Below are 12,787 nucleotides of genomic sequence, written 5' to 3'. Positions count from 1 at the left end.
AGAGATTTCAACATAAGCCAAATATATATGAATACCCTCTGGCTTCCTGTCCCCCCGAAACAATGATAGAGTAAAGAGTTATAGAGTAATTCATATATTATAGGCTTCATATGCCTCCTGTGCCATAAAAACATTATAGACGCACAATAAAGAAGCCGGCGTCTTGTCAAAGTTTTGTGTAGCTGGCTTTTGAAATAAAGCAGTTTTGGCATTTCCGGTTTCGGCGGGTAGGCGGTTCCATGAGTTTATAACCGTGAACAATAGTGTTCTGTTCTAAAGTGTTGAGCTTGGAACCGTTGCTTATGTGTCGTAGCTTACTAGAAAAGTGCAAATGCTTGTTGTTTTTCCAGGAAAGCGTGAGTAGATGATAGCGTCTTGGCTAAAATGACACGTATTCTGTACACGACTAATACAGGTTAAAAGAAAGAAAGAGAAGGAAATATTTGCCATGTTTAAATTTTTCGGCAATAAAAACACCTGACTAATGGACCGTCTGATTACTCACCTAAAAACAAACATATATTTAATATAAGATATATAATTATACATATATAGAATAAACTGCAATACGACATTTAAGACACAACTTTCTCTATAAACATAAAAAATAGTCGAATTGGCAACTGTATTACCCAAGAGATTGCAGGGAGTTTCGTCCCACCAGTTACTCAGTGGGCTGGTGACCAGCGTTGTGGACGGAGGGTTGTTCGCTCAACGCTGCAACATGATAAGGTAAGATATAATATATATATATATATATTATATATATTATATATATATATATAATATATATATATTAATATATATATATATTATATATATATATATATATATATATAATAATTTTTTTTACATATAGAAGAGGTACCACCTCTGGTGCAAGTGTAGGGACCCATAGCCTCGGAGAAGAAAATAAAGAGTACTCAGAGAAGACCTTGTGTATCCTCACTGAACACTGATATTTTCTTCTACCACCCCTATTCTTTTGGTATGTGTGTATATTTATCTAACTTTATTTTAAATATATATATATATATATATATATATATATATATATATATATATTATATATATTATATATTATATATATATATATATATATATATTATTATATATTATATATATATATATTATATAATAATATATAATAATATATTATATAATATATATAATATATAATATATATAATATATATAATATATATATATATATATATATATATATTATATATATAATATATATATAATATCATATATATATATATAAATATATATATATATTATAAATATATATATATATATATATATAAATATATATATATATATATATATATATATATATAAATATATAAATATATATATATATATATATATATATATATATATATATATATTTATATCTATATATTTATATCTATATATATATATATATATATATTATAATATTATATATTATTTATATATTATTTATATCTATATATATATATATATATATATATATATATAATATATATATTATATAGATATAAATATATATATATATTATATATTATATATATATAAATATATATATATATATATATATATATTATATATATATATATATATATATATATATATAATATATATATATATATATATATATATATATATATATATATATATATATATATATATATGGGGTCTGGTCCTGGGGACCATTCAGGCTTGTTCGCATATATATATATATATATATATATATTATATATATATATATATATAATATGTAAACTTGCCTAAACCACAAGTCAAAGGGAAACATACGAAGGACTCAACCCCTGCAAGAGACTCGAACCCAGAAGGCACAGATGTTCGCGTACCTGTACTCAACTAGTGCGCTGACCGCTTGACCACGCTGATCCTTAAGAGATCGAAACTTGGGAGTATTTACCCAACATCTCGATCTCTCAAGGACACCCGCTGTGGTAAGAGATCAGAATTAGTTTTTCATCAGTCAATTGCATTACAATTTGCATCTAATGCAGCTGCAGTCGTTGGGTGTTTTTTACAAGGCTTTAGCAAGAGCGACGCCTATTCTCATGGTGAGGTGATACAGGACGTGATTGAGATGAACAAGTGGATGATTGGATATTAATAGGCTATTACATGCACGAATATAAGCTTATGTTCTTGCTTCTACTGTCTTTGTGTTCATCCTCCCCCCCCTGCCCCTCCTTTCCCTCCCAAAAACGAGCGTGTGGACACTTTCATTTCAGATTTGTTTTGTATACAACTATATCGTGAGGTATACTGGGATAGTAGGGATTGGGTATCTCTCATGATTGCTTTTGCGGTTACCTTGCGATGATTTTAGGGCGCAACTATAACTAGTTTTTAAAATTATTTGCACCTTAATTACAATTAATTTTTCAAGCAAATTTTAATTAAAATGCAATTATGTTTCAGATTTGGAGTGCAGAGTGTCTTTTGGAAGTAAACAATTTAAATTATAACAATGGGTAAGTTTTTATCATTTATGTAATAGTGCTATAAATTATATGTAATGATTGTCATATGCTTTTCATAATCTAGAGAGAATTGAGTAATCATGAGGGAAAGGACTGAGAACTCTGAATTTACCTACCGACCACTACACTAGTTTCCTCGACGGGGACAGGAAGCCGGCGGCTTGTCAGATGTTCCCCATTTGTCCAGGTGATTTTTTCAGGCCTTTTAGAAGGCTAAGTGTTCTTCCTTTCCCACGGTTCACATTAATCGTCACTTTGCTCATTTTCTTAGCATAATGAGCTGCTAATCTATTTACAAATTTACTGCAAAGTGAGCTGGCAAACAGTTATAAGAATCAGTGCTAAACTGTCAAAATGATAATTGTGTTTAGGCCAAGTTACAATTCATATGAGGATGAACACCCCAGCGGGTTTTCTTTCTATTGGGGGATGTTGTACATGCTGCTATGACGATATGTCCACTCACAGGATGAGTGACTTCAACAAACTCGCCCCTCAAAGGGTAAAATAAATAAAAAAAAAATTCAAATCAATGTCCCTTAGAACCGCTGAAGCAGCAAATACTAAGACAATGGAGCAATTGAAATTCCAGCAGGAAAATTTCACTAGGATAATAGGGAATATCTTTGACAAACCGCCGGCTTTCTGTCCTGGTCGAGGCCACTAGAAAAATGGTGGCCCAGAGGTATATGTATAAGTGCGTGTGAATTCAAGCTTGTATATGCATCCAAGCAATAGGAATGTATGTAAATTGCGAGACCATATTTATAAAAGAATGTTTGGATGTATATATATAATGTAGGCTTTATAAATGTGTGTAAATGTAGGACATTTAAATGTATGAAAGTATGTAAAAGGTGCAAAAGCAAATGCGTTAAAAAAAGTAATAAGGATGGGTCAGGGGATTAGGTGGCAACTGCATGTGTGGGCTGGCTGGGTCTCTCTAATCGGGTTTGCTTCCTGTTCGACACGCGTCCTGCTGGCATCCTCAGATTCTCCCACAAGTCTGTACACACACACGAGCGGTTAGGAATCTATGTTCCTTGTGCGCGGCAAACTAGCAGTACATTGAATTTCTCGAAGACTGTTAAATATTATAATGATCAAAACACTTGAGGTAACATATTAACAGCCTGCTTGACATGACAGCTATTGACATTATACCGATGACTGACGTATTTACACTATATTGATGACTGACGTATTGACACTATATTGATGACTGACGTATTGACACTATATTGATGACTGACGTATTGACACTATATTGATGACTGACGTATTGACACTATATTGATGACTGACGTATTGACACTATATTGATGACTGACGTATTGACACTATATTGATGACTGATGTATTGATACTACTGTTAGCACTTTAAAGCGCGCGGGCTCCCGTGAAAAAAAAAACCCTGTAGTGCATTGTGCGCGCGGCGTTTTGGGCTCTGGAGCGTAAACACCAAAAAGTGTGTAATCTTTTCACTCTCCTGACACTAATTCTCGAGCTACGTATTTCATTTTAGTATCAATGTGTTGGCAATAACATTCTCTACAAGATCATATACATAACATGTCACCAAAGCATTAGCTATTCCACCACGAAATAAATAAAACGTAGATCACTCGCCATGACGCCCAAACAGCAACAAAATGTTCATACTCTTTTGTTTGTTGTCAGCTCCACATTAGTCCTACAGCGTTATATATCACTGAACTCGCAATAAAATTCCGTACACAGACATATGCATATAAATGTAGAATCATGATCGCGGCCCACACCAAGAGTGTGTGAAGTGGGCGATTACCCTCGTGTCAACAACTCAATAGTCTCTCCTCTAAGTTACAATACAATGCCGTTTTCTCAAATAGGCCATGTGCCTATTAGAGAAAACGGAAATTTAATGGCTAACATTTTCATACTAACCCCAGGTCGATCGAAGGGTCCGTCTAATTACCACAAGCTTCAGAAAGCTTCCTGGCAATACGTTAGTAATGAATAAATATGATATGTTAGGTTAGGCTGACCTAAACTAACCTAACCTAACCTAACTTAACCAAACCTAACTTAACCAAACCAAACCTAACTAAACCTAACCAAACCAAACCTAACTAAACCTAACCTAACCTAACCTAACCTAACCGACGCTTGGATCGTCGACTTTATTTGGCGTCACCAGCTCTTTATTTTCGTCTAATTTCTTAATAAAAATATACTAATTCAGATTAAAATTATGTTTTCTCGTGTTGTACATTCAGCACCAACATTATAATGAGTAAATATATCATATTTATTCATTACTAACATAAGCTTTCTGAAGCTTGTGTAGCTTGTGGTAATTAGACGGACCGGTTGTAGCTGATGTGTGGAAAAAGGCTAACATAGTTCCAATCTACAAAAGTGGAAGCAGGGAAGACCCCCTCAATTATAGACCGGCATCATTTACAAGTGTAATAGTCAAAATATTGGAAAAAATAATTAAAACTAAATGGGTAGAACACCTGGAGAGAAATGATATAATATCAGACAGACAGTATGGTTTTCGATCTGGAAGATCCTGTGTATCGAATTTACTCAGTTTCTATGATCGAGCAACAGAGATATTACAGGAAAGAGATGGTTGGGTTGACTGCATCTATCTGGACCTAAAAAAGGCTTTTGACAGAGTTCCACATAAGAGGTTGTTCTGGAAACTGAAAAATTTGGAGGGGTGACAGGTATGCTTCTAACATGAATGAAAAATTTTCTGACTGATAGAAAAATGAGGGCAGTGATCAGAGGCAATGTATCGGACTGGAGAAATGTCACAAGTGGAGTACCACAGGGTTCAGTTCTTGCACCAGTGATGTTTATTGTGTACATAAATGATCTACCAATTGGTATACAGAATTATATGAACATGTTTGCTGATGATGCTAAGATAATAGGAAGGATAAGAAACTTAGATGATTGTCATGCCCTTCAAGAAGACCTGGACAAAATAAGTATATGGAGCACCACTTGGCAAATGGAATTTAATGTTAATAAATGTCATGTTATGGAATGTGGAATAGGAGAACATAGACCCCACACAACCTATATATTATGTGAGAAATCTTTAAATAATTCTGATAAAGAAAGAGATCTAGGGGTGGTTCTAGATAGAAAACTATCACCTGAGGACCACATAAAGAATAGTGTGCGAGGAGCCTATGCCACACTTTCTAACTTCAGAATTGCATTTAAATACATGGATGGCGATATACTAAAGAAATTGTTCATGACTTTTGTTAGGCCAAAGCTAGAATATGCAGCGGTTGTGTGGTGCCCATATCTTAAGAAGCACATCAACAAACTGGAAAAGGTGCAAAGACATGCTACTAAGTGGCTCCCAGAACTGAAAAGCAAGAGCTACGAAGAGAGGTTAGAGGCATTAAATATGCCAAAACTGGAAGACAGAAGAAAAAGAGGTGATATGATCACTACATACAAAATAGTAACATGAATTGATAAAATTGATAGGGAAGATTTCCTGAGACCTGGAACTTTAAGAACAAGAGGTCATAGAGCTAAATAAAGTCCATCTTTGGCTAACTGCCAACAAACTCACCCTTAACATTGACAAAACCTTCTATATTCTGTTTGGCAATAAATCCTCTAGTCTTATAAATCTCAAAATAAACAATACCCAAATTTGTAACAAATTAGATGGCAAATTCCTTGGCATTCTCATTGACCACAAGCTGAATTTCCAGGGACACATTCTAAATATATCAAAAAAAGTTTCAAAAACTGTGGGCATTCTTTCTAAGATCAGATATTATGTACCACGCCCTGCCCTGGTGACTCTCTATTACTCCCTTATCTATCCTTATCTCAACTATGGTATTTGTGCTTGGGGTTCTACTACCCAAAATCACTTACGTCCTCTAATTACCCAACACAAAGCCGCTATTAGAACAATATCCAACTCTGGCCCCAGACATCACTCGGTACCCCTACTCAAATCTCTTAATATGTTAGATATTAAGTCACTGCACATTCTCTCATGTGTATTATACATATATAAAACGCTAAACTATAATGCCAATCCTGATCTTAAAAGCTTCATAGAAGGTTGTAACAGAACCCATGAGCACCACACCAGAAATAAATACAGTTTTGATATTCCTAGAGTACGTCTTAATCAAACTAGAAATGCTCTGCAAATCAAGGGGCCCAGAATGTGGAATGACCTTCCCAACCATGTTAAAGACTGTACCTCTCTCAACCAGTTTAAGATAAAAACTAAACACTACCTAATAAATTCCCTGTAATCTACCTCACTCCTCTATTGTCAACCCATGTCTGTTATTTTTTTTTTTTTTTTTTTTTTTTTAATCAACACTTTGTCAACCTATTGTATTTGTGCTGCTTTTTCAGTCATGTTCCCCTTTTTTTTATCTTTATTTGTATTTGTTCTCAACATCTTTTATTCTTTATGCTCAATTAGTATTAAGTTCTAGATATTAATGTTTTCTTGCCCGAAACGCATTGCGTAATAGTGGCTTTAGGCATTGTATGTACTAGCTCTATCTATATATCAATCCATTAATGTAACATCACTTGTATGTATATTCCTTACCTGAATAAACATCTGAATCTGAATCTGAATCTGAATAGATATAAACTAGCTAAACACAGATGCCGAAGAAATATAAGAAAATTCACTTTCGCAAACAGAGTGGTAGACGGAGGGAACAAGTTAGGTGAGAAGGTGGTGGAGGCCAAGATTGTCAGTAGTTTCAAAGCGTTATATGACAAAGAGTGCTGGGAAGACGGGACACCACGAGTGTAGCTCTCATCCTGTAACTACACTTAGGTAATTTCACATATACACATACACACACATTACAACGTGGAACAGTGTCAAACACTTGCACTGTTAAAATAACACTATACTGATGACTGACGTGTTGACACTATACTGATGACTGATGTATTGACACTACTGATGACTGATATAGTGACACTTCTGATGATGACATATTGAAGTAATACTGATGGCTGATATATTGACACTTACTGATAACTGATCTTTTGACACTACTGATGACTGATGTACTGACACTATACAGATGACTGACGTATTGATGCATACTGATGACTGATGTAATGGCTGTACTGATTGCTGTAATAACACTATACTGATGACTGATGTAATGGCTGTACTGATTGCTGTAATAACACTATACTGATTTATTGACACTATACTCATGACACATATTGTCACTACTGTATATTGATGACTGATATATTGGCTATACTGATTGATATAATAACACTATACTGATGACTGACATATTGTCACTATATATATGACTGATATATTGGCTATACTGATTGATATAATAACACTATACTGATGATTGATGTATTAACACTATACTGATGACTGATGTGTTGACACTATACTGATGACTGATGTATTAAAACTATACTGATAGATGTATTGACACAATGCTGATGCTGACATATTGACACTTACTGTTGACTGACGTATTGATGCATACTGATGACTGATGTATTGACACTATACTGATATATTGACACTATACTGATGACTGATGCATTGACACTATATTGATGACTGATATATTGCCACTATATTGATGACTGATGTTTTGACACTACTGATGACATATTGACACTAGTGATGACTAGTGTCAATATGTGTCAATATATTGACACTTCTGATGACTGATGTATTGACACTTCTGATGACTGATGTATTGAGACTTCTGATGACTGACGTATTGACACTATACTGATGTACTGACACTACTAATGACTGATGTTTTGACACTATACTGATGGCTGACGTATTTCCACCATTGATGACTGACTTATTGAGACTATACCGATGACTGACTTAGTGAGACTATACTGATGACTGACATATTGGCATTATACTGATGACTGATATATTAACACCATACTGATGACTGATGTATTGACACTATACTGATCACTGACGTATTGTCACTATACTGATGACTGATGTAATGACACTACTGATGACTGAGGTATAGACACTACTGATGTAATGACTATACTGATGGCTGATGTATATTCTGTTGACTGACATGCTAATTACTGACACATTGATGGCTGACACTATACTGATGACTGACAAATTGACACTACAAATGACTGATGTATTGACTCATACTGATGGCTGACGTATTGAGACATACTGATGGCTGATGTATTGACACACTTGATGACTGACATATTGACACTACCGATGACTGATGTATTGACAATATACTGATGACTGATTTATTGGCACTATTCTGATGACTGATGTATTAACACTATACTGATGGGTGGCATATTGAGATTGTATTGATGAAAGACATATTGGCCCCATATCGGTGACTGATGCAATGACAGTCTGTGATGTAGTGGTAAGACAGTTGCCTGGCATTCTGCGAGCTCTTTGTCATGGGTTCGTATCCTGGCCGGGGAGGATTTACTGGGCGCAAATCCTTAACTGAAGCCTCTGTTTAACTCAACAGTAAAATGGGTACAGTATTTGGCTGTAACAACGATTCTTTGTGGGGGTCGTATTCCAGGGACTTTCCCGAAATGCAACACATACTAGTGGCTGTAAAAGAATGTAATTTCTGATCGGGGAGAAAAAACAAGCCAGGAGTGGGGGGACCTTAATTTATTAAATAATGTTTACAGAGCAACTGCTGTACCACAATATAAAAGATGTCGTGTAACATGACTTGAGTAGAATGCCAGTACTGCAAAGATGCAACTAATGGAATAAGTCGTAGGACATTAACCGTGCCTAGTGCCAGCTAGCCGAAGCAATGTTGCAGTACTCGCAATCAGCTTAATACTATAATTAAAAACAATGCCAGAGTTAATTGAGTGGCACAGCCAGTACAGTATGTATAAAATATATTCTGTATACACAGAGGGCATAGAAAAGAATGGATAAGAATTTCCAGGGGTAATGATATGCTAGTGCCTAGTTTACATGTAAAGTCTGCAACCCCCAACTTGCACTAAAAGTGAGCACTTGACATATTGTAAGTAGCTGCGGGCAGCCCTAGACTTGGGGATCCCGCGCAGCACCCCCACTCCGCAGGCCAGCGAAGCCGGTCCCCCACCCCCCGGTAATAACTCTTGTATATATCTAAAAAAAGTATACTGATAACTAATGTAACGACAGTATACTGATGACTGACGTATTGACACTATTCTATTGAGACTGACATTCTGATTACTGACATATTGAGGACTGATGTAATAACTATACTGATGACTGACGTATTTGCACTATTCTGTTGACTGACATGCTGATTACTGACACATATTGATGACTGACACTATACTGATGACTGACATATTGACACTACACTAATGACTGATGTATCGACTCATACTGATGGCTGATGTATTGACACATTCTGATGGCTGATGTATTGACACTCTTGATGACTGACATAGTGACACTGCTGATGACTGATGTATTGACACTATACTGATGGGTGGCATATTGAGATCGTATTGATGAGACATATTGACACTATATTGGTGACTGATGCAACAACAGTATACTGATGACTGATGTAATGACAGTATACTGATGACTGAGGTATTGACACCAAATTGATGACTGACGTACTGACCTATACTGATGGCTGAATTATTGACACATACTGATGGTTGACCTATTGACAGTATACTGATGACTGACATATTGATACTACTGATGTATTGACATTATACTGATGATTAATATAATGACATTATACTGATGGCTGATGTATTGGCACTATCCTTATGATGATATATTGATGCATTCTGATGACTGGCATATTGACACATTCTGACTGATGTACTGACACTATATTGATGACTGACGTATTGACACTCTACTGATGACCGACATGCTGATGACTGACACATACCGATGACTGATGTGGCAACAGTTGTGAGAATACATTGGATAGTACAGTATTTACATTCTTGTAAAGCCACTAGTACGCACAGCGTTTCGGGCAGGCCCTTAATCTAGCAGATAATTTTAAGTAGGTAATTTCAATCAGAATTGATAAATGATAAAGATAAAAGATAAATTGAGACTATTCTGATAACTGACATATTCACACTATACTGATGATCAACTGACATAATGACACTATTATGTTGACTGACATAGTGATGATTAACGTATTGATACGTGTTGATGGCTGACATATTGACACTTCTGATGGCTGATGTATTGACACTAATGATGACTGATGTATTGACACTATACTGATGACTGATGTATTAACACTATACTGATGACTGAGGAATGACACTACTGATGACTGAGGAATTGACACTACTGATGACTGATGTAATGACTGTATTGATGAATGATGTAACAACAGTACACTGATGACTGCTGTATTGACATTACTGATGTATTGGCAGTACTGATGATGTATTGACTACTGATGACTGATGTAATGACACTTTTCAGATGACTCATATTTTCACTATATATATGACTGACATATTGACACTTTACTGATGACTGATTAATTGACACTATAAAGATGAGTGATGTATTGACATATACTGATGACTGACGTCATGACACCAATTCTGATGACTGACATATTGATGCATACAGATAGACAATGTAAACATTAGAAATAAAAATGATGGAAAGTTTCTTGGCCTATTCCTAGACAAGAGACTCAACTTCAGCACCCACATACAACACATAACTGAGAAAGTCTCTAAAACAGTTGGTATACTCTCCAAAATCAGATATTATGTACCTAAATCTGCTCTCATATCTCTATACTATGCACTAATCTATCCCTATCCTAATTATGGTATCTGTGCAATGGGTTCAACCACTGCAAACCACCTCAAATCCATCATTAACCAGCAAAAATCTGCTATCAGAATAATAACAAACTCTGCTTTCAGACAACACTCAGCCCCTTGTTTAACTTCCTAAACATGCTATACATGATCTCTCTCCACAAATTCTCTTGTGTCAACTACATTACAAAACATTGTTCTTAAATGCAAATCCTGCTCTGAAACTCTCCCTGGACAGATGTAATAGGACCCATTATCACCATACCAGAAATAAATATATCTTTGATATCCCCAGAGTCAAACTTAGTCTGTGTAAACACTCTATGCAAATAAACGGACCCAGTCTATGGAACTCATTCCCTAATGAATTGAAAAGCTCTCTAACTTTTGCATCATTCAAAAACAAAACTAAAAAGTACCTAATCATAGGTTTTTACCTTGTTACTTTAAAATTGCACTGTATCTAGTGCTACCCAATCTCCCAATCTTTATGTACCCAATTCGAACAACTTTACCATTGTGATCATTGCTGTCTTTTTATATGTGCTATCAATTTGCTGTATGGTGCCTATTAATCTTTTTTAAATTACCAATCAAGCTGTCAATGCAATCAATCAGAGCTTCAATATACCAATGTGCTTTAATATACTTACTAATCTCTCATCTCATTTTTTTCTTGCAATGTATCTGTTATCATTTTATTAATTTTGCTAGAATTTACCTACTTAAAAGTATCTGTTAGATTAAGGACCAGCCCGAAATGCTTTGCGTACTAGTGGCTTTACAAGATTGTAAACACCATGCTATGAATTTTCACAAATCCAATGTACCTTCTTATATATATATAAATAAATAAATACTGATGACTGATGTATTGACACTACTGATAACTGACTTATTGACATTATACTGATGTATTGACACTATACTGATGATAGTGTCAATATTGACACTATTCTGTGTCAATATGACTGACATATTGACATGTATTGATGGCTGACATATTGACACTATACTGATGATTGATGTATTGACACTATACTGATAACTGATGTATTGACACTGTACTGATGACTGATATATAGATACTTCTGATGACTGATGTATTGACTCTTCAGATGACTGATGTATTCACACTATATTGATGACTGATGTAATCACACTATACTGATAAATGATGTCACTATACTGATTGATGTAGTCACAAAACTGATGACTGATGTATTAACACTTCTGATGACTGGTGTATTGACACTACTGATGACTGATGTATTGACACTATACTGATGACATGTATTGACACTATACTGATGACATGTATTGACACTATACTGATGACATGTATTGACACTATACTGATGACATGTATTGACACTATACTGATGACATGTATTGACACTATACTGATGACTGACGTTT

General features: G+C 34.9%; 1 protein-coding gene across 1 annotated transcript in view; it reads left to right on the top strand.

The window, feature by feature from the left end:
• The first annotated feature begins 642 nt into the window (after nt 1-642).
• The window catches only part of LOC123757771 (sacsin-like), a 138,012-nt gene continuing 125,867 nt past the window's right edge, over nt 643-12,787 (top strand). Inside the window, 2 exon segments of the mRNA XM_069338905.1 lie at nt 643-732; nt 2,445-2,497. Of these exon segments, the coding sequence (XP_069195006.1) occupies nt 2,494-2,497 (4 nt within the window). The 5' untranslated portion in view covers nt 643-732; nt 2,445-2,493.

This window comes from Procambarus clarkii, chromosome 40 (genome assembly GCF_040958095.1).
Source record: "Procambarus clarkii isolate CNS0578487 chromosome 40, FALCON_Pclarkii_2.0, whole genome shotgun sequence".
Classification (NCBI taxonomy): domain Eukaryota; kingdom Metazoa; phylum Arthropoda; class Malacostraca; order Decapoda; family Cambaridae; genus Procambarus; species Procambarus clarkii.
This window is presented reverse-complemented; position numbering and strand designations above follow the sequence as displayed.